We start from the raw sequence: 25,136 nt of genomic DNA on the forward strand, positions 1-25,136 counted from the left end.
GCGAAAAACTGCAGCGCTTTGATCGTACGTGCATACCACCGTGTTGTTAGTTTGTCTTAAGGCGTATGGGTTTGCAGCTGTCGGTTAAAAAGCTTCTTTGAAGAACAGCCACTAAGGGGCTTCCATGCGTTTAGATTTCGAAGAAAAGCCATAGATAATCCACGTGTTATTATTTATGCCCCACAACTCTGCCTCTGGTACATTTATATGATAGGAAACATTTTAAAGATCAAAGCGTGTTTCATGTGATGACTATGTAAACCCATAATCCTGAAAAACCCTAGGATCATTTCCATAAAGAAACCGAATACCGCATATCTGTAAGCTTGACCAGCAGTCATATTGCAACGATACAACTATGCACTTATACATGCAAACACATTTGAGACAGCAATATTACATCATTAAGTAATATGTGTCAATCCGAAAAATGATACCAATAAATCGGCTATTAAGCGACGGAGCGCCTGTCATGCTACTTGCTTTGTAACAAGATCTTTTCAAGATTTCAAGTACACGCTACAAAAATAATGGAATACGAAGATTCTCCCAATATGATCGAATCAACAAGCTCCCATGCCCTTTGTTATTATAAGGTATGATTTTGTTGTCATCCGTGAATTCGTTTTTAAAAATTGTTCTGTACTAGTGAAAACCGAATGTATTTTTATTTGGATTACCATTTAGTGAAAATTGTCTTTTGATTCGATGATATACGTTTACAATTATTAAGACGGAGACCTTAAAGAGTGTTTTCGCCACAGATTTTCGTTGCAGCGAGTTTCCGCTTAATCGTGTCATGGTTTAATTTCCAAGGGTATTCTTTCTGAGTACTGAAAGAACAGTACGATTTCTAAAAAAAGATAACAACATATCAGAACATGTGCCACTTAGACGTAATTGCATTAACGCAAGGATTTTTATTTTTGTTAAATGTTTGTACTATTCACATATATTATATATGAACACTAAATTTACCACGTCGTAAAAGTGGGCATCGCATGCAAATTTTTATTGATTTTTTATTTTATCCCAAAGAAAAATAAGGTTTAAGCCATATACTAAACATGTATTTATTTTAATTAGAATTTTAGCATTAATTTATTGCTCCTAGCATTACATTAAAATGTCCTGTATTTTCTTTAAAGGTGTACACATGGGGTTTCATGTATGCGGTTTATTTTATTGTTAAAGGCGAAATACTTTAACTGTTGGGTTTGAAATTAAAAACAAAACGACACTTTTGCACCTTGGAATAATTTTTTTCTCAAAACGAATATTTGTATGATAAATGCCGCTTACAAGTTCATTTGCAGCTCAATTTGTTATCAATATATCAGTTCATCGAACCCTACTCTAATGTAATCACCACACGCGGCGACTTCATAATTGCAACATAACTATTCATGATTCTGGCCGTTGGAGGAGAAAAAACGACCATCAAATGACGTGTTGTAGAACATATATGATTCATACTGGTATTCAAACCTTAAATTGTGTCCATAAAATAAAACTAAATATCAGAACATAATTATATGCATATATTCCTTGCTGCTAGTGTTACATGATTAACATTGTATAGGCCTGGAGGTGACGTTATGAATGCAGCCGAAAGTATATAAAAATATTCTCATAAACTGTTTGTAATTTAATTAATGAATTTAGAAACAAGTAAACCTATATGTAATTTAACTATTGGTACTGTACCTAGAACTGATCTGTATTAATAAGTTGTACTGAGTTCAGTAATGACTGTATCATGACTGAGGTCATCAAAGGGTCGGGGAGCTTTGGCGATGTTCATTCATTATCCTGAAATGGCACACATCTAATGATTTGCATCAAACGCATATCTACATTTTTTCTTCTAAGCGTCTGGATATCGGGGGCGCTTTCTCATTAAAAGTGTTTAAGGACAAAGAATATTCTTTAAACTTGAATAATAAAGACTTGCACTAAGACTTAGATGCAAACAAGACAAAGGGTATTTTGTTCATAATCTGGCATTTCACAATCTGGCATATGTAAATTTTCAATTCTTCCAATTGGCCGGTATTCAAGGATCTCAACACATCTAATATCTACAAGGAATAGCAAGTATTGTTTTTTTTCCAAGTTCTTGATTTACCAAGTTCTTGAAGTTAAAATTATTATTAAAGGGACTTTTTCACAGATTTTGGCATGCATTAAAGTATGTCATTAAATGCTTTAAATTTATAATTTTAAACATTTGAACTAAAAAGCTACAGTAAAAAAACAACAGAATACAATTAAAGAAAGAATACAATTTATCCTCTTCTGAAAAATCTGACACTTAAAATACTCAGCTATCCGTGATCTTACACTAAAGGGTGTATTTTATTACTATAGGAAAATTTTGCTAGTCATCAATAAATCGAACCAAATGGAAATCGTCCTACGGTCTACGGGCCTAGAGAAATTCGCCAGAATACAGGAAGAGGTGAACACGTAGAACCAATCAACCTGCCAATGTCCTAGAGAAAAATGTCAATTACCAATATTGCAATTGATTGACCATTTATTGTATAAAAAATAACTTTTTAAAAGGTGTGGAATTAAATAAATAAATCAATATAATTAATAAAATATACTGATATACTGGCTGTTCTAGATTTATCTTTGTTGCCAATGTACAAAACATTCTACTTTCAGAATGCAGGGAGAGGAGTATATGTAGAACCAATTAAACTACCTATTGTTATCCAATTATAATCATAACTTCATAAATAATATTTATGTGTAAATTTTTATTTTGACTTATTCAATTATTTCAATTTATTCTAATTAACACAATTTTAGTTAATTTCAAATAAGCACAATGTTAAAATAATTATATTAAGCCCGGGTTTCGAAACACATAGGTATATCTTGCTTGAGCCAGGTTAGCGAAAAATCCTTACATATTGAAAACTACCTTGATGTACTATTAGAAGTAAGCTAAGTGAAAGAGTAGCACATTCCAATCTAAATTGTTTACCAAATAAAGAACGCAAACGTAAGCAGTAGAAGCTTCCAGATGTTCCATGACTAAAGGTTAACAGTTTTGACCTGAACAAATATAAAAAAGTAGGTGAATCAACGTACCACGTGAGACCACGTGGGATCACGTGGGAAACGTATTTGGAAAAGTCCGATCAAATTTCAAAAAGCTGCCACTGAAAGAATATTTAAGAGAATGCTGTGCGCGATTCAAGCACTGTATTTTCTGGATATTCTTTCAGGTGAGATGTTATAACTTATTTATTTTCAAACCTAAATTATTGTTTGCTGCAAATAAATATATTCATACTTAAATTATTGTTTGCTACTTTAATTTGTTTCAATTATTTACATTCAATGTAGATTAATTGAGAATATTGTTTGGCTGCACAATATCCGAATACATATGTATTGTCATAAATGATATTTGTGCATGCAAATATTTATCTTGTTTTAATAAATTAGCACTGTATTTTCTGGATATTCTTTCAGAGAATAAAATGGGCTGTTTATACTACTGACTTCCTTAATTATTCATATCTCGTATGAATCAAATAATCTTAGCGCGTAACGCTAATTTCCATAAATCAAAGAATGGTAGCATGTAATGCTAATGGAAATTGGAAATGCGGCAGAAACAATATTCATTAAGACCATAAATTCGAAGAATGAATAGAACTATTAATTACTAAGAACTAAATAACTTATCACACGTAAATGAAGATCCCGATACCTATTATATTAAATGGAAATGATGAAAACCCTCAATGAACATAGAATTGTATAAAAAGCACGTACGATACTATTACCTAAGGAAAAAAGCCTTATAAAAGCACGTTGTAGGGTTGTATGTGACATACAAAATATACATACGTTTTTATCGTACAAAATGTTAAATATATGTGATTTTTTCATATTTAAATGTAATTATATTTTAACGTAAGAGCGAGATGATAATTAATTCATATAGAAAACAATAACAATCTTTAAAACGATATTCAGCGTAAATTCTGATTTTGAAAATAAAGATTAAACATTTGCAGTTTTTAGATAAGTAAAATAAACGCAGAGTTTTGTTTTTGTCTTTTTTCAGTTGTTTTTAACCATCCACTGCATGCAATATTTGTTATGGTGTGGATTGCATCTTGATACATACACATTTTAATTCTTGTCTATACAGTTGGTATAGCATTGCATAGTTCATATCAAATGTCCTATTTTTAAATTTGGAATGATAAATAATCATAAAATAACGAAAAATAAACTTTTCTGAAAACAAATTCACTATTATATATATATATATATATATATATATATATATATATATATATATATATATATATATATATATATATATATATATATATAAAACAAGGTATTCAACTCGAAATCACCCGAAAACAGGGTGCCTCGCTTTGACCAGCCACTACGTCATCAATTTAGCAGCGATTTTCACGATCTCGGTCTTATTAAACGCATAAATGAATTTCCTTTCTGGAAATGTACATGTCTTGCAATATTTTTACAAATACTGGGTCAACTTTTAAGAAATAACACGATACACAACTCGCGTGATCCACTTGACATCGATCAGACCGGATCTAAGACTGAAATCTTCACGGAGTAAAGGGCATTTTCCCTGCAAAGTTAACGGTCCTCGATACCATAATTTAATAAAACGTATGAAAAAAACATTCTTACCGTGCTTGCCGTTTAAATATGAATCAAAACTTATTGTCCAGCGCCGTTTGAAACCTTTGTTTATATACATTTACAACTAACTGATATTTTAAACACACTAGTGATTTCATTGGTCCAATGCGAAGGTTTGTCTTTACACCTGAAGTGAATCCTGTCTGATCGCTGTCAAGTAGGGCACGCAAATTGTGTATCGTTTTATTTCTTAAAATTTGACCCAGCATGTGTAGAAATATAACAAGTTATATACATTTCCAGAAAGGAAATTCATTTCTTCGTTGAATAATATCGGGTTCATGCAAATTGCTACAAAATTGATGAAGTAATGGCTGTTCAGAGCGAGGCAGCCTGTTTTAGGGTGATTTCGAGTTGAATACCTTGTTATTATATATTTGATAGTGATTTTTTTTATAGAAAAGTTGATATTTCGTTATAATATGATTATTTATCATTCGAAATGATGTTTTCACTAACTAATATCATAGCCACACGCTAACCACCTGTGCTTTTAAGTAGAAACCAATAGGCTGATAAAAAGGACAGACACATACTTTTATTTCTTGAAGAGTTGAGTGTAAAACGACTGTACATGCTTTTTATTTCTGTATTGAGTTACAATAGTTTCATTCCAAACAGTCGGTTAGCATGGTTTCAAAACGAAATACAGTATCGTAATAATGTTTAAATTAGCCAATCAAATATTAGAGTATCTACTGGCGGAAAAATGTCATCAACATTGTATTGGCTGTTGTAAAGGTCAAGAAAAAGGGAAAACTGGGTTAAACAGCTACGCCAAATAAAGAAGAAATCTCATATATCCAAAAAGTCGGGTATAAACCGATCGCAAGTAATCCCTAGTAGTCTGACTCAGGATGCAAGATCAACGGGGTTTTCAGGGGTTTACACACAGGCTGGACAGAATGTAAACACACCGTTAAGAACTTTGTTTTAGAAATTATATCTCAAGTTATTGAAATAAATTTGCAACAATATTTCGTTTATGCCAATATCTTTATATATAAGAATAAATCTTTTCATATGTCTGAAATTGGTGCCAAAATTTCACGTTGCGTGCAGCATAACCGTGTCGAGGAATGCTGTCAAAATCGTATTTTTGTCTAAGAACACAAGCTTATTAAATAAAGTAATTCTGATGCATTTTCATCGCTTTAAGAAGCAAAACAACTATATTTTATGCAATGGTTGATATTCTCAATAAAAATTGTTTTAAAGAGTTATTTGAAAAAAGTTGCCGTCCGTCATTTAGATTGTTACCATGGTAATGCTGGAATTTGTTAGAAAAATGTCATAAATCTTCGTTCTGTTGCTATTATATTCCTGCTGGATAATTTAAAGTACGAGTACATTAATTTCTAATTATACAGGCATTGATTGAGTTATGTCTCATACGATCATATATGGTTGTCATGTGGGGTCTATCTAGATGAGTTATGTCTCATACGATCATATATGGTTGTCATGTGGGGTCTATCTAGATGAGTTATGTCTCATACGATCATATATGGTTGTCATGTGGGGTCTATCTAGATGAGTTATGTCTCATACGATCACATATGGTTGTCATGTGGGGTCTATCTAGAGCACTAATCCAGTTTCTCTGACATGAAATATTAGCCCCTCTCGTGCAACGTGAAATTAAGGTGAACATGCATGGCACATTGACGATAGATATGGCATGATACGTATGTTACCAAATATTGTATGCTGTTTTTGTCCTAATAATTACCGCATCCTTGTGAAGCTGAAAATACAAAGAAACACGTTTTATTCTTTGTGTTGTCGTAGTAGTTACTGCATAATTGTGTAGATAAAAAGTCATAGCTGAACGGAACGATTTGATATCCATACATTTTAAGGCAGTTGGAGTATTATAAAATTGTTATATTTAGTGAAGCTGATATTTTGAAAACACAATATTATATGGCAATAGTCGAAACTTGCTTAAATTGTTTTTCAAAGCTTAAAACTGTTTCGGTGCATTATCTTTACGAATGCAGCGTCATTTTCTCATTTAATTGGATTATACAATAATATATTAAAATTGATGTGTATTTATAAAACTGATATAAGTATACTTATACCAATTTTAAATTGACTACACTTTAATTGTATAAATACAAATGTTAATAATTACTGTTAACTTATGTTTATAAACTTAAACTTCTGTGATAAATATTGCTAGAGAAAGCAAATATAACATACATCACCCTAGACTAGTATGATTTCTTTCAAGGAAATTTGCTATTATATAAAATTGTACAAGTCACTTATAAATGCTATATCCTATATCAAATCAGTGATTATTTTACTATATACTTTCTTACAGGCATAAGACGGCTACACTCACCCATGTCTGATTAGTGACTAGTAAGCAATTTCCATGGCTGGGTAGAACTGTTTTAGTTGAAATCGTATAAAATAAATATAATATGAATGTACTATGTGCCACTTAAATAACAATATGAAACTACTACCATAAACCAGTATGATTGCTTTCTATTCAAGTGTCTATTTTTGTGCCTTTAGTAAAATAACTTTGCGCTAAATTGTTCATATAACATTGACTTTTGTTTAACAAGTAAGATCTTCAGGCATGCAGATTTTCTCACATTAAATGATTTTTTTTTAAATAAGCAAGACACATAATTTAATCACAAACGTTGCGTTAATTTGTGATATGTGCATTGCAAGACAATTGGATAGTTACATCCTTGATCTTATGAGGTGAAAATCAATGGAATTAACGTGATGTAAGTTAATTGTCCTGAGTTATTATGGCGAGATTATTGATAATGGTCACGAAATACCAGACAGCTAATTACAAATACCATAAACTTTAATGTAATTATGCATCAATAAAAGATTTATGCGGTGTTTAATTTAGATAAGAGAATAGATGGAGGTGCCATTCATCTTCATATAGCATACTAGACTGTACTCATTTGTCGATCGCCCGACACATATGTTCTATAGCGTTGCTTGAAACTATAGTTCAGACATTTGTTAAATTCCAACATGTAAAGCAGTAAGCTAAAATTTAGGTGGCACAGTTTGTTTGACATTTTCCACAAAATAAAGTAAGTTGCACATGGTCACAGTCTATGAGATCGAACAGCAAAATGAATAGTTAACGATTTAATAAAGCCAAACCTGTTAATCGAAATTTCGTAATAACGACGTAGCTAAATTCAGAAAACTAAATGTAGGCATCCAAAGGATGTTTACACATACCTTGTAAAGTTCCTTGATTAATTATACATAAATAGAGCTAGTCAAGAAAATATTCCAAAGAATGATTTTGATAATTTGATTTTTTAACACTTTCGTTTGGCAATATAGAAAATGAGCTCTCGGGATAATTGCTGTTGAGCATTTACTGTATTGTCACGTTATAGTTAATTTTCACCTTCTACAATACGTAAAAGAATAATACACATGAGTAGTGTCGTGCGAAAAGAGGTTTAATGACATATGCGACCAGCTCAGCTCCAGGCAAGACTGCACAGATACGCAGACTTGTCTGAAGCGACGCCATAATATAGTACATGTATGATGCAAATTTCATCGATTATTCGACGATAACACAATTTATACCATATAAAACAATTATGAACACAACGTATTGCAAGTACACGCATTCGACTTTGGATAAAATAATAAGATTTGGTATATGTTTTGAGTAAGAAAAATCTTTATTGGCAATAAATAAAAAAGATAAACAAATATGATTTAAAATATAACACTTATCATACATAACATTGCGTTTTTAACCTTAACCCATGATACGTAGCAGGAAACAAAAATGTACGTGCATACAGATCAGAGTAATATAGTATACATATAGAAAGTGTACGCGTAGAATTTTTTCACAAGAAAAATCAATATGCAATTATAAATGAACAACAATACACGCCGTAAACATTTAACTCGCATATATACTCGCTGCTCATAGCCGTTTCTAGCCACGTTTGTAACGATATATCTAGTTCATTTGTACTTTTTTTTATTTCGCTAGAGATGATACGATCAAAGCATATACTAGGAGTTTTTGTTCAAATCTCAAAACGAAATATCAACGAATTTGACCCGAAAGGGTAAATCTTGCCATTGACATCGTTACTTCACTGATAAATTACTCTTGAATACACTCGCAACTTGTATAGTTTTGACCTCTATCGGAACTCGCCCTGCCAAAGGATATTGGGTACAGGGTATCGCCAGCGCACGGACATCTTCCGGTAGTCGGTGAGAGTGTCCTCGAAATCATAGAAGCCCAGATTGTCCAGTACCTCGTAGACGCCGGCACGAGCTCCCACCTGGAAAATATGGCAACAAGCCAGATAGATACCTAGTGTCTATGTATTGGCCTGTAAAGTATCTCTTTAATGTATAGTTGTATATTCGATAGATATCTCTTGAATGTACCGTGGACTACTATACAGATATCTCTTGAATGTACCGTGAACTAAAGCGGGCTTCTAATATTTATCGATATTTAGTGCGATACATGTTAACAGTGAAACATTATTTGTGTGGTTTAAACAATTTATAACAACTCCTAGAAATGTGAATTTTAATAAACATACACACATGAATATACCAGTGCATGTACTGTCATGTCTGTATGTCAAAAGTTATCAACCTGACAACCATGCGCTTAAAATGGTCACAATGTGAGATGGATTGTTGGTATTAAACAACATAAATGGTGTCGTGGGCCCAAATAAGAGGTAGGGGGAGCGCAGAATTAAGTTCGAAGGTTGGTACCGAGTATTCCCACAATTCTACATTACCACTCTCATCCAGTCGCTAAAGGGTCGGGTCCAGCCCTGGGCCTTCTCGGCGTGCAAGTACGTGTTGAAGAGGATCAAGTACACGTAACGCTCCAGGTAAAGGATAGACTGACACAGGATCCGGTCCCGATCAGCACGTGTCGACTTTCGCCACTGAAACAAGGCCTCGTAATACTAATCGTTGGTATATAGCGTACACATTGGCACGACATTTGTTTACGTGTAAAAACACGTTTATTTTTTATGGTTAAGGAACTCTTTAGTATTTGTCGTTGTTAACGTATCCACCAACATTTTGTGATTACCATACAAATGAATTTTTTTTTAATGTTTTAATAGCCACGCAATTTTTAAGTCCAAGTTACTTGTAATTGAGGGCACATAAATAACTTGTTTTGACGTGAAATTGACATCTATTTTAAAAAGCAGATTTCCTGAACCATTCTTCAAAAATATAGTCATACAGAAAAAACTAATTTAAATTGAAAATACAATACAATTATGGGATATTTATGCAAGAGCAAGGTTTTCGCGTTGCTTCTCATTAACAGCTGACAGATAGTCTCTTCGTACCCGATTGTAGGTGACGAAGATGATTTCGCGCATATGGAACATCATGGGCGTCATGGTGTTGAAGATCTCGTCCAGTATGAAGTCCACCTCGCGCTTCATCTGGTGACCGTCCGGCAACATTCGCACCAGCTTCTGAACAATCTGTTACCATGGAAACCAGACATGGGTTATGATGATTGTTATCATCGGTATCATCATCATCAACGTCATTATCAATATCATTAATGACGACATTATCATGATGATTATAAAAATCGTGATCCCGATTATCATCAGCAACAGCACATGTATCATCATTATTATAACCATCGACGTCATCATTGACACCAACTCCAACAATATCATAATCACCGTCGTCGTCATCATACATCCACTCCTGTCACCGTTACAGTACTTCTACTAGTATACCAACGAATATTACATTTACTTCTTCTGATACAACTGTTGTTTTTCTGGTGCTGCTGCTATCACTACTTCTACAAATTAAACGAAACACACACAACAAAGCGTTGATAAACCTACTGCGCTCGTCAGACAGCGAAAACACTATGCGTATGAACCATTTGCGAATCATTTACATGTGAGTTTTTATGTGATATTGAATTTCCATAAAGTTCCGCTTCAAAACAATTTTATCCTATCATTCGTCCCGTATTTACTTTTTATTTCAGAGTTTTCAGTTGTGTTCTCTATCAAACAATAGTGTCTTCACTTCACTTCACTTGTCCCATAGTCTGGACTACCGTTAGGTCTTCACAGATGATCTAGCAACCAGTTCTCTTTATTCCTCTCGCCTCTCGGACTGTCTCAAGGCTTCACTGAGCCTCATCCCTGTCCACTCTGAGACGTTGTCCTCCCATCTTTTCTTTTTCTTTTGTCTGCCTCTCCTCCTCCCTCCTTTTACTGTGCCTTGTAACACAGTCTTGGCAAGCCCAGGCGATCGTGAGACGTGCCCATACCACTTTAGTTTGCGTCTTTTCACAGTTGTCAGTAGTTCTGCATGGGGCACGATGGCTTGCCGGATCCTATTTCGGACTTCCTCGTTTGTGATGCGGTCCTTGTAGGAGATGCCGAGGAGTCGTCGAAAGCATCTCATTTCCATGGCCTGTATCCTTCTCTCCAAGTCAGCTGTAAAAGTCCATGACTCACAGGCATACAAAATATGGACAGGACCAGGGCGCACATCAGTCTGATCTCTGAGCTTAGGGCTATGTTCCTGTCCTTCCAGATGGTCTTGAGTTTTGTGAGTGCTTCTGTGATCTGAGCAATTCTGGCGAGTATTTCAGGTTTGGATCCTGCATCCGTGGCAATTGCTACCAGGTATTTGAAGCTGTTGACGGTTTCCAGTTTTTCTCAGTTGTTGCAGATGTTCAGTCAAACACTGATCATCTCTTCCCCCCTGCCTGTACCAGCTCTCTTGGGACATCAAAATAGCCCATATTTTATGTAACTATTTGGGAATTTGAAACTATTTCAGTGATAGACGGCCTTCATTCGAGAGGTTTGAAGAGTATCGGTTATTACCGGCATATACAACTTACATTATCTTCCGAGAAAGATACAATGACCCGTAACAAAATACATGCACTTACAATAAACTCCCCCTTGGTGTACTGAGCGTTAGGCAGGCTAATGCGTTCTTGTTCACCTTTTTGTGAACCCTTCGTGAATCCCTGAAAATAAAGATGATAAAATAAAAGCAATTATATCTGAAGTCGAAGAACTGAAATCATACCCTTTATAAATGGAAATGCTATGCACTATAATCACTGACTGAAACTATTATTATTCCCATTAAGGATGAAACCATGGCTTAGACGCTGGTTTTAGATAAGGAATACATAATATTCAGATTACTGCATACTTAATGTGGTCTGATATCATGCGATTTGATTGATTGATTGATTGATTGATTGATTGATTGATTGATTGATTTTATTTGGTAAAAATATGAACATAACATAGTTACTACATAATGCAGACAACATTGAAAATATTATCACAGCAATATACATCGTAAACCATGGAATGCACACACAATACCAAGGATAACACAAAAAAAGAGAAAAACGATTTTCACTTATTTTCATTGTGGTCCTTGATATAAGTTGCAGTAACCATGAAACAGTCATGTATTAAATATTTAATAATTTATATGTATCAAATATGTACTGTTTAATATATCAAGTATATTACTGATTAAGTTATGACAAATAGTATCACATGTACATTATATCACAGAAGTTGCTTAAGAAAGTATCACACTGCATATGTAGTTAATAAACACACTTTGTAGCACACTAAGAGTTTGAAAATAAAAAAAATAAATAAATATGAGATCATTGCATCATAATGATCATAAGACTTAAAAAATGCATTACAGTTTTTAAAAGAACATAAAATTCATACTAAAAATTATACTATACAAATCTATAAAGACTGTAAAAAGTGTTTTTGATGGCTTCCTTGAAATGATTAGGTTTAGATACATCTATGATGTTTTGTGGAAGATTGTTCCTTAAATTGATACCATTATTTGTAAATGTTTAAGAACCAAAACTACCTACTCTTGATTTGGAAAAACGACCAGAGTCTACAAATGTAAAATTATCAGCAAAATGATCAGATTCTGGCTGAGCTACCATATTGGACCTAGTACAACGATTATGCACACTAGACAATGGCTTAAAATGCTCACCCATATACTCTGGTGCAAGGCCATTTTTAACCTTATGTACATGACTTAGTATGACCTGGTCTACTCTTTTTGATTTTATACAGAACACGCAAACCTTCGAACACATCACTCTGTCCGATAGCAAAAATCCCATTTTAATATCGTGACAGGACATTAAATTTTTCAGAAAGACAGTCGTTTGATTAATGTCATCGTCATAGTGATATAACTCATCTAAATTACGCGATGATGGAAATGATATGGGTTAGGTGTCCTTTTCATATGAACTTCAGCCTCGGTATTAAGAGTGTTTATGTAAAATGTGTAACGTTAACTTGACCACTGCCCGTTTATTTCTTATATGGGCAAATACATGCAATTTTCAGACTTAAGTCTTTATAAATGCACGTGTCATATATATTAAAACGCCTTTTATAAATGCACATGTCGCATATATTAACAGATATACAGATATGCAGACAGTCATTGATATATGCATGTGTCACATATACAAACGCATGACACTTAATGGCGTTCTTATACGTGTCAAATTAACATACACATGTCACCATTCAATGAACATATCGCCTGCAAGTATTTGTATCACACACGAAACATGCAGTAGATATACACCCAAGCACGTCCCGCACGCATTCACATGTATCATATACATATGTACACATGAAAAACACAAGCACGTGTCACGTAGACGTATACGTATACAATTCGCATGTCACAAACACGCGCCACAATGTTGACTCTACCTTCTGGTGGCACATAATAAGGCCCGCAATCGCCATGGCGAACGTTGAGCGACTCTTTCCCGTTCGGCAGAAGAACACAAAGGCCACGTCTGTGTTGTTTTTCAACTTCTCCTCCTTACAGTGATTACATACTACATCTTTTAATGCATCTATGTCCTGCAAGTTACACAACGATCTTGGCTAGAGTAATGAATAGAACATCACAATATGCGTCGTAATAATGTGTTTTGGATCTGACAATAATGCACTCTAAACCATAAAAAGTCAATTTGAAAATGCGATCAATGTGTATGTAAATGACACTGAGTGAGGAGGCGACACACACTTTTATTTATCAGTGAAGGGACGAATGATGCACATTTTCATAGGTGCGTTTGTAGTTTTGTGAAGTTAAAGTAAAATTAAAGTATTTCATTGTCGATTGTATTTTACTAGCAATTGTGTTGTACTATTTGCTCCGTTTATTTGTTAGAGAAGGCATTGATTGTATTAAAATTAATGTTAAAATACTATACTAATATATATATATATTTGATAGTGAAATATTTTTTTCAGAAAAGTTGATTTTTCGTTATAATATGATTATTTATCATTCAAAATGATAATTTCACTAATTAATATCATAGTCACACGCTTACCACCTGGGGACGAAACCAGGCAAACTGACTATATTTGCAAGTGACCAAAATAACGTGCTGTCTTTACTGAACATTACAATTCAAAATATTTTGTATTACAAGGCATGTATTTAGAAAAATACCATATATATATATATATATATATATATATATATATATATATATATATATATATATATATATATATATATTTATTTATTTATCACTAATATGTTATATACCTCAGAAAATCCTCATTGTATAGTGATAACTGGTTTCTGTCCTATATACAGTTTTATGTTTATGATTTCACGTTACGTTTCGTTAAGGTTACTCTTCGACTTAATCCTTAATTCTAGAGCCATTGAATGGAAGCTCCAGTCTACCAAACATTCTTATGGTACAATACTTTAGGTTGAGACGATATTTATGGCTGAAATCGTGTTCGCGAAACCTGTTTATAATTCTTAAGGTTACCTTCTCCGTGGGTGACTCCTCGCACATGAGCGGCACTCGGATGTAGGTCATATCAAGCGTCTGAAGACGTTGGTTCTCGGCAAGGTCTAACACAGTGTAAGCGCTCAGTATCTCGCGCTCAACGCACGGGTCACACAACTCGTTGTACAGCTGCAACGGAAAACAAACACGTGCATTACGTGCGGCGGGGAACAAATAGGAGCGTACTTGTAAAACACACACGATCAGCACGTCGGATCGGGAATAACGCGTTATGTGCATATAAAGTAAAATGTACAAGACTTACATCGCAAGTTTGACAATACTTCTCATTGTGAGTTTGTATTATTTTCTATTGACATTGAACAACTTTGTGCAACTTATATGCCTTTATTATTCAAAAAGTTTGTTTTATGTCATTTATTTCTCTTTTTTTGATTTTGTTTGATTTTTTATTCTTCAGATAGTTGCTAATTTAACCATGTCTGATATCATAAATAGTTTCATCTAACTATAATAACATTCCGTTTCCATCATTAACTTACGAACATCACGCTATGCTTAGTTTATCGGCACACAACTGGTATTTTCCTAAACAAGCTATCACTCGTATCATAGCAACAACACGCAACTGAGTTCATTGAACAACACAAAGGGTATATAAAAAAGTAAGAATATTTTAAAATCACATTATACCATCGATCATAAATTTGAAAAGTACATGTTGACAAAATTGGTTAATTTAAGTTTTTGTTAATAAAACGGCTAAATATTAATATCTTAATGTATGGAGATTTTACTAGCTGCAATTTTTTATTGTCTAAACCGACTATGGCCCCCATGAATTAATTAATCATTCACAAAAAAGCTTGAAAATAATATCGTGCTTATACAAATGAACGCATCAAAGAATTGATATTTCAAATTTTACTGATGATATTGATCTATATTGGACTTGTGTCTGAATTTCGTTTAAGAATTAGTTATACTTTCGTCTTTCTTTCAACTTCTTCTGTTAATGTTAATTAATTTTATTTGAGTTAAGAATAAGCGAATTAAGTAAAAGATGTTTCATATGCGTCGAAAATATGTAATTGACGCAATGTTTCATTTGCGTACCGTTAATTTTGATTTGCAAGACTAATGCATTGTATATAATATGATCGGAAAAGCAACGGTAACTAGATGCTCGTAAATTGTATTTAGTTTAGTGACCATTATCTTTTTCAGAGACATTTCTTGATTAAGCTAAGCATGAACAGCATCAATAAATAAAACTGACTAACTATATCTTATTTATACAATTATGAGTAAATAATTATGTAAGGGCATTTTGAAGTAAGGCTATTTTCTATCTATTGTTCAACGCAATACGTCGATTCAAAACGTGTCATATATTCCCATCCATTCCACACAATTAAGGATTTAAGGTATAATTTAAATTAATTGTACACAATATGTTTAAAATGGCTTAAAGCGGAATATAAATATCGAAATTATGGCGGACATATATAATTATATATTTCTATCAAAGCCGTATCTTTGTGGATTGCTATAATAAGTGGTTATTACTATACCTGGAATGTTTTCTGACGCCGCATATTTTTCTTGAGTCCTTCCTCACTGTCCTGAAAGAGTGATAAATCATCGGGTAACACATTTATGTTGACGTTTGAAAAAAAGGTCTACGTTCGATATTTTACAGATTCCGATGAGTTCAGTAAATCATTGAATAATAGCAGAGTCAAACTCCTCGGACCGGATGTTTGGCATATTCATTATATTTATATTACTATACAAAAAATGAGAACGACACAGTTTGAAATTACCTTGCAATCAACTTTAGGTGTTTAGGCGATCCACTAGTTATGCTATGTGGCTACTGTAGTGTAGGCTAAATGTCAAAGATATATTTGCAAGGAAAGCCATGTTAAGGCACAGGATGCCCTTTATTGTCTTGATGACACGAGTGCAATCATATGGCATCTCAGCGCAGAATAACACGATGATTAATGATAAATATTTACTAGTAAAATGGTACAGTAAAACACCTTTTAATAGCGAATAGAAACACGATTATCTTTTTAAACAACAGGCCAATGTGGTTCTTTATTGCTCACCTTATTCGAACTGACTGTGCTACTGTATTCTCTTTTATGTTTACTCACATTTATTTCGACAAGTTATGTAGCAAACAAATTTGGCGACTTTGAAGACATACATAAAGTGACTAACAGACACACCAGAATGAGGAAAGTTCATATCAACACAAATAAAATGCAACTCATTGTCTATCCAGGTCGTCCGAGTCTACATAATGAGAACATTGAATAACAAATGACATGTAATACATTCGTAAGTATGTAACATTTATGCAATTCATACTGTGAGCCGGCAGTTCCAGATGAATGTAAACACACCATCTCTATTTTCTTTAACAAGTATCTTCCTGAGATTATGTCAGTCAAGTGGTTAATTAAAAAAAACATGTATGTAGATTGCTGATGTCAAAATCCACATAAAACGAGCATATATTATAAATGAATCAACATAAAACGAGCATATATTATAAATGAATCAACATAAAACGAGCATATATTATAAATGAATCAACATAAAACGAACATATATGATAAATGAATCAACATAAAACGGGTATATAAGATAAATTATTGACATTTAGCCAAAGAAGATAAATTTTTTACGAGGATTACCGTAATTACTCGAAGTTTTCGGACACTTCAAAATATTTTGTTTCCTGTCCGAAAAATTAGATACTCAAAATACTCAAAAAATACAGATGTCCGGAAATTAAGAGACACTAATACAGGTTTCCGACAATTAAGAGAAACTAAACAAGAAATATCTTTAAAAAAGATAAACGGCGTAAATAGTTTAATGAATGAGATCAAGGATAGCGAATGTCTTTTTCTGTGCAGTTCTTAGCTGCATCACACGCAGTACGGGATGTTACGGGGAGTTTTCGCGGCTTATTTTACATTATAACATATTGCTGGTCATAAACCTATAGATACAAAACAGAAAACCAAAAGAAGAATGGAAGTGAAATTTAAACATATGAGTCAACCGGCCACACGAGAAGTATCCGTATTTATAGGCGCGTTCTTCGAACAAACCTGTTTTAGTGGTTTGTCGGGCATTGCTATTTGATTCGATTATTAACAGTATCAATTATCATCGTGCTAATGCTTAAAGTGATATTATGGGCATTTTGCTCTGTTGAATTGAGCTGAAAAGAATTAACAGGTCAAAATAGTTAGTTAAAATGTGGTTACTGATTAATTATCTGCAACTCACCTTGCTACCAGTTGTTTATAAAAATATATTTTATATTCGATATTCTTACGTGACCCACCCAGTCCTGTAAGCTGAAATGATCCGTAAAACAATTTCGTGTCTTTGTGTCGTATGAACAAATCTGCACTAAAACTAAATTTAGGTTCAACTCGTAAACGCATGATCAGTTGTCAAACGAAAGTACGGTTGATATTCAAATGCATTATTTTTCTCTTTCTGGTATATTGTTTTAGTATGATGATGCTGCATTAATTAATATAAGTGTATATGAAGTAGAAACATCAAAAATAATCAACGGTTGCGATAGACACCTATAAACTGTTACATGCTCATAATATCACTTTAGTACATTAGGCAATATGGACGAATAATTATTGTTAAATTTATCAACAATAATATTTATCATTGTATTGTTGAAAACACATTAAGAATCTATTATTTACATACCATAATTATATTGCTGAATATCTTCATTTAACATATTTATGGTCTAAAGAAAATTCCAGGTCACCTAGTTCACGGATAGCGTCTTTATTATATAACGATTATTTTACTGGCCGCCAACTCCGGTGATGACCTGTATATAAACTCTGATTGTCCGCGAATTGACCCGATATACCTCGCGGGTTGAAATGCAATGCTTTAAAGTGAGGCCTCGCTTCCATTGCTCTTTATACTTTTACATGTTAACATGTTGACAGGAATAAGGAAGTAAGTACTAAATATGAGAACATAGCCTTTTAAGTATAAACGCTCTTGCGCTGGTAATACTCTGAAAATAAAAGGTGTACGCACAAACTGTATTGATGTCGAGAATTGAGTGTAAAACTGTTCTATCTATTAAGCCTTTTCATTCGAGATAAAATTGTTTCATACAGTAAAACAGTGTTACAAAGACGCGGATATGTTTCCAATGTTCTGGTGGTATACTCAAATCAGCCAATGGAATAAATGAAGTGTATTCATTCGTACCTAGCCGCGGGAAATTTTATTGGAATTTTATTGGACACTTACTAAGGTCAGGCTAAGGTGAAAAGCTGGCTTATGCAGCTTACGCCGAAAAATTATTGTATTTACGCTCGGATTATGGTGTGCAATATGTGTAGCGTCAAATGTTTAAACGAATAATAGTATGTACTTGTGACGAGGTATTTTATAAATTACTGTTATATGTGTTTAACTGTTGGGTGAAACAGAAATGCCGGAAAATCTTTGAGCTCTCGACGTCTAAATTACACAAACATGAATACATTCCCTTACTTCTAATTCGGTTCGGCTGAAGCCCGGAAATATGATTGGCTCATCCTTCTTATCGGCGTCTCGCACACTGTAGGTGGCCCTGTCCAGTTCAATAATAACGTCATTGCGTAAGTTGACCACCACCACGTGCGTGTGACGCACTTTCATGTTTAGCAAGTGATTCACCACTTTTGAGAGACCCTGTTAAAGAAGATATTTTTTGCACATTTTCGTTGAGAGGCTAGAACATAAAATATTGATTTTTAGCACCATACGATTTATATAGTAGGATTATATTCAATTCGGAATATATTTTCACTGACGTTTAGTATTTTATCGTTGCTATTATCTCACAGAAAACTCACGTTAATAATTCATGCAAAATATACGCGTGTAGATTTCATATACTACTCTAGTATCCGATAATAAAAATCACACAAAAGACAAATTGCAAAAAAAAAATTAAACCGTGACCGTAAAGACTACATAGGCTGGTGATAGCTTTTTGGCAAAATCCTTTTGGAATCCATGGTAAATCTAGCAAATGTTACAATGACGTACTCACATCGCTTGTGGGCTGTGCCATACCGTACACGGGTATGGGCTTGATGTTGATCTTTCGGAAGTTGGCGACTCGCACGTCCATCTGGGAACCAAGAAGGTCAAGGCCGACATAGTTGTCCGACACCTGAGGGCAGACACCGCATAATGCCGTACCGTTCGACTTACAAATGGGTTAACACACACCAACTAATAATATATATGTATGCACTACCGTTTCTTTTAAAAGTAGATCTACACAAAACAGCTTAAGGCAAATAAGATAATTGTTTTATACCGTTGTGTTTATAGCTACTTCTGATTCTAAAGGTACACCATATACTCATTTGACTAAAATGGTACGGCATATTATTTTGACTTATAAGGTACGTAATATTATTTTGACTAATTTGATACATCATACACACCTCGAAACGTTCATCATTTACTTTTGACTCATTTGATACATCATATACATTTGACTCAAATGGATGCGCATATGCTTTTGACTCAAACGGAAGGGCATTAAACTTTTGACTCAAACGGAAGGGCATATACTTTTAACTCAAACGGTATTGTATATACTTTTGACCCAAATGGAGCGGCATATACGTTTGACCCAAACAGTACAGCATCTACTGTCACATCTAATGGTACGGCATTTACTTTTGACTCAAATGGAACGGCATATAATTTTGACTAGCATGGTTCTGCATTTACTGTTGGATAAAATGGTACGGCATTGACCTTTTACTCAAATCACTCGGCATATATGCATGACTTAAAAGGTATAGTTCATACTTTTGACTCTCATGTAATGGACTATACATTTGACTCAAATGGCATGTAACGTGCTTTTGATTCAAATGAAACTGTATATACTTTTAACTCAAACGGTATTGCATATACTTTTGACTTAAATGAAACGGCATACACTTTTTACTCAAACGGTACATCATCTAATTTTAACTCTAATGGTAGGGCATATACTTTTGACTCAAATGGAACGGCATATACTTTTGACTCACATGGTGCGGCACTAACTGTTGACTAAAATGGTACGGCATAGAACTTTAAAACAAATCGCACGGCATATATTTATGACTTAAATGGTATAGCACAAACATTTTACACTCGTGGTACGATACTTTTGACTCAAACGGCGTGTAACTTTCTTTTAACGCATATGCTTTTTACTCACATCATACATCATATCATTATGAATTAAATGATACAACAAATACTTTTGACTCTAATTGTACGGCATATAATTTTGTCTCAAATGACAAGTCTATAAATATTGACTTAAATTGAACGGCATATACTTTTGAATCAAACAGCGCGGCATCTTTTTTTAACTCTAACGGTTGGGCATATACTTTTGACACAAATGGTACGCCATATGCCTTGAATCAAACGGATCGGCATATTCTTTAAACACCAATGGTACAGCATATACTCTTGACTCAAATGAAACGGCAAATACTTTTGAATCAAAAGGAAAGGAATATGTATTGAATAAAACGGTACCGAATCTTCTTTAACGCAAATGGTACGGCATACTCTTTAAATCAAATGGAACGACATATACCTTTGACCTAAATGGAACGGCATATATCTTTGACTTAAGTGGAACTGCATATACCTTTCACTCAAATGGAACGGCATATACTTTTGACCTAAATGGAACGTCATTTACTTTTTTAATCATATGGAACGGCATATACCTTTGACCTAAATGAAACGGAATATAACTATGACTCAAAAGGAACGGCATATACTTATGACTCAACTAGTACGGAATATACTTTTGACTCAAACGGTACGGCATATGCTTTAATTAAAATGACACGGCATCTTCATTTTACGCAAATGGTACGGCATGTTCTTAATCTCAAATGGAACGGCATATACCTTTGACCTAAATGGTACGGCATATACCTTCGACTCAAATGGTTAGGTATTTACCTTTTATTAAAATGGTGCAACATATTCTGAAACACCAGGGTCTTACCAGACAATGGCGGCCAGAGCTGAGCAAAGAAAGGCTGGTGTTGTACACAGGCAGTGCCATAATACACCGAATGTGATTCAACTCAGGATGCCGGCTCATCCACTTGCTAAATCCCAGCCGGAAGTGTACCTCGTACTGAAATAGATTATGACAGTGAGTAGGTATGAATTAGCAAATGTCCCTTTCATTATATAATGCAGGCATTAGGTTATTCGGCACACTGGTTTATTGTGTGTGTGTGTGTTTGTGTGTGTGTGTGTGTGTGTGTGTGTGTGTGTGTGTGTGTGTGTGTGTGTGTGTGTGTGTGTGTGTGTGTGTGTGTGTGTGTGTGTGTGTGTGTGTGTGTGTGTGTGTGTGTGTGTGTGTGTGTGTGTGTGTGTGTGTGTGTGTGTGTGTGTGTGTGTGTGTGTGTGTGTGTGTGTGTGTGTGTGTGTGTGTGTGTGTGTGTGTGTGTGTGTGTGTGTGTGTGTGTGTGTGTGTGTGTGTGTGTGTGTGTGTGTGTGTGTGTGTGTGTGTGTGTGTGTGTGTGTGTGTGTGTGTGTGTGTGTGTGTGTGTGTGTGTGTGTGTGTGTGTGTGTGTGTGTGTGTGTGTGTGTGTGTGTGTGTGTGTGTGTGACTGTGTTTTACTATTGAGCACTTGTGACTCATGAAGTATGTTTTCAATTGAGAACACACCGAGATGAAAAAGCTTCTCGTAAGAATCAACTAAATGTTTGCACAACAATTTATTTCTCAATATCATATATACATAGATCCACTCGCGAGGAAAAACATTATTAAAAGTACTGCTTACTGCAAGCTCTCTAGATTATTCCCGATCAAAATAATTTTTGATTACACCTGTGTATAACGGTTACCTGGGTATGCGGCCAACGGCCGGTTTTTTTTTCACTTCGAAAGCCATTTTAACCTGTTTAAAGCGGTAAGGAGGTAGTCATTTAGAGTAGCGAAAAGTTAACACTCAAATCTGCGGCTATAGAATCTTATTGAGGTGACTGATTATGATATGCTAAATCCGAACCCTGTCAGTTAACAAATAACGCGCCCGGTAAAACCAAGTTATGAATCCTGAACGCTTAAAATCATTAACTTTTTGTCCGGTGACACATAAATTGACAGGAAAACTGTCAAAAAGGAGCCTAAAGTGGAAAGTCGTTTTGATTATTCACATCTATGTTCTTCTTGGAGACATGTTCTCACAAAAAGCTTAATGCTTTACGACCGACACATATTATTTATGGACAATTTGAACTTAATATAGATTATTGTTTTGGAATCCGTCCCGGAATAATTTTCCTATTGCTGACCTAGATAGTCAATGTGGTTAGCATTTCGCAGTTTCGTCGAAATTCATACTCGCAACAGTCGGATATTGTATCCATTTTTCATATTTCAATATTTAACATTGTTAGACACATCAGAATCATCTCCTCTGATGCAAATCGTTTCGGAACGGTAACTAATCACCAAAATATACGACGGATCCATACGTGGTATGGGGATACATAAATTGTATTATATACCTGTTTAATGCTTTTAACAAAATACAGGTTGTATCAATCGTTGAAATAAAAAATCCCGTATTACGCTACTCGCTGTTTCCAAATTCCGTATTTCCATACTAGCCGGACTACCGACCCATTTAATGACGTCACATTATGCACACCGAAAATAGGAAACCCCTATAGACGAAATATATTACGTTGTATATCATGTGACGTCATTTCTGTGACGAAACACAATAGTTTTATTTTAACTCTCTGGAATTTAAGGACATGCCGGACGTGGTGTTTTTTAACAGTTAACTATTTGTTTAAAACATCAAACGAATGCAAAACGGAGTGTGTGTTTATCATGAATAAATGTTAATTTCGATAATAATACAATACAATAGTGTGGTTTAAACTAAGTTTCGATAAAAAAGTGAAAGAATAGAAGTGAAAGTGCATATCGTTTCAACGCTTTTGTTATAAACATCATATTCAAAGTTGTCAACTAAATTGTTATAAACATTGGATTAACAATGAAATTAAGGAAAGCGTGTCGGAGTCTTGTGTTTTTCCCGGTTCAAATGTTTACACGGTAATTTAGATCAATTGTATTCATACGCGTCTTAAATAAACAATGGCGTACCGTTTTAGTCATTGTTTTGTCAGTTTTGTTCAAGCGAAAAAATAATCTTAACTGTTTTCGTAAGTTGTTGTATATAATAAAAGCAATATTACGCTAGCCAATTGTTCCATGAGTTTGTATTCAGTCTCGTGGCTTGTGCTATTTCGCATCAAACTCAAGGCTCCGCCTCTTGTGTGATACGTCACCCACTCGACTGAATACAAACTCTTGGAACAATTGACTAGCATAATATTCCGTATGTATTCGTAGTCAGCATATCTCTCGTTGGTGGTCGAGTTATATTGCTGTGCAGATACTGATAGTATAAGAAGATATTAGTTTACCTAATAACCATCATTTCTTGCTGCATGGCAATATAACTCGACCCCCGGATTAAAAACAATATAATCGTTGATAATTCATAAGTTTAACATTGTGCATGCATTTAAATAAATTTATAAGATATTCATTTGTATTATTCAAAAGGAATAATGTATGTTATAATATGTCTTCATTTGTAATGAGCATTCGGTTACATTACACTGTGTGCAAACGACTGGATGAGGTAATGACCTACCTAGTGGTACTACCAACTGACCAATCATGTCAATAATGAAAACCTGATAAAAGCGACCACCAGACTATAGCGGCCAATTTGGCCAGTTCCAATGATTGACCGCTGTTCTCAGGATAGACTGTTTATAAAACAAGTGATTAAATAAATTATACACAATGTTATTGTTTTATAGCGGCTTCTTAAATGATAATGATGACGACACTCGTATGATCAACTGGTATAACATCATTCCTTATAATTCGACAATCAAACGCGATTTAATGTCAAAGTAATTTACGTTTGCGCTCCATTTTTCTTACTGATCCGACGTTGGACGTCTTTGTTGTATACAGCAAAATGCGTTTACATGATTTCGCTGAATTTAGTCAGGTTCAAAGCAAAATGCATTAAATAGATTGTATTGCTTTCATCGTAACTTACTAGTTACTTATTTGTGAGTCAAAAGCTTAACATGAGAGGATATCATTTAAGGGAATGTAAGAAACGTACCAGACGCTCGTCAGGGGAATAAACATTTTCGCATAGCACCTTTTGAGCATGAAAAAACAATGAACAGTATATTTATTCTGTCGGAATTCTCTGTAGACCAGTATTTCAGCAGCTTAATATAATTCCATAATGGCACTGACACATTATCAGGATGGCCTATGAAGTCTGAGATCGTTACCAGACAGAAAACAAATCAGCACTAACTTAAATGTATCTTCAAATTGAACAACTTGTATTTCGGAATATAT

At 34.2% G+C, this 25,136-nt stretch overlaps 2 protein-coding genes across 5 annotated transcripts in view; both read right to left on the reverse strand.

The window, feature by feature from the left end:
• LOC127866580 (growth hormone-inducible transmembrane protein-like) overlaps positions 1 to 25,136 on the reverse strand; it is a 96,892-nt gene that overhangs the window by 54,371 nt on the left and 17,385 nt on the right. The window lies entirely within an intron of this gene.
• LOC127866574 (paladin-like) overlaps positions 8,398 to 25,136 on the reverse strand; it is a 63,006-nt gene continuing 46,267 nt past the window's right edge. For all 4 annotated transcript variants that reach the window (XM_052407197.1, XM_052407199.1, XM_052407196.1 and 1 more), the window contains exons 12-21: positions 21,711 to 21,845; positions 19,722 to 19,844; positions 19,178 to 19,357; positions 16,177 to 16,227; positions 14,621 to 14,770; positions 13,527 to 13,682; positions 11,678 to 11,758; positions 10,086 to 10,226; positions 9,513 to 9,665; positions 8,398 to 9,035 (exon numbers count right to left, since the gene is read on the reverse strand). In XM_052407197.1, the coding sequence (XP_052263157.1) occupies positions 8,892 to 9,035; positions 9,513 to 9,665; positions 10,086 to 10,226; positions 11,678 to 11,758; positions 13,527 to 13,682; positions 14,621 to 14,770; positions 16,177 to 16,227; positions 19,178 to 19,357; positions 19,722 to 19,844; positions 21,711 to 21,845 (1,314 nt within the window). In that variant the 3' untranslated portion in view covers positions 8,398 to 8,891. The remainder of the gene's footprint in view (positions 9,036 to 9,512; positions 9,666 to 10,085; positions 10,227 to 11,677; positions 11,759 to 13,526; positions 13,683 to 14,620; positions 14,771 to 16,176; positions 16,228 to 19,177; positions 19,358 to 19,721; positions 19,845 to 21,710; positions 21,846 to 25,136) is intronic.

The sequence above is a fragment of the Dreissena polymorpha genome, chromosome 2 (assembly GCF_020536995.1).
Source record: "Dreissena polymorpha isolate Duluth1 chromosome 2, UMN_Dpol_1.0, whole genome shotgun sequence".
NCBI lineage: Eukaryota > Metazoa > Mollusca > Bivalvia > Myida > Dreissenidae > Dreissena > Dreissena polymorpha.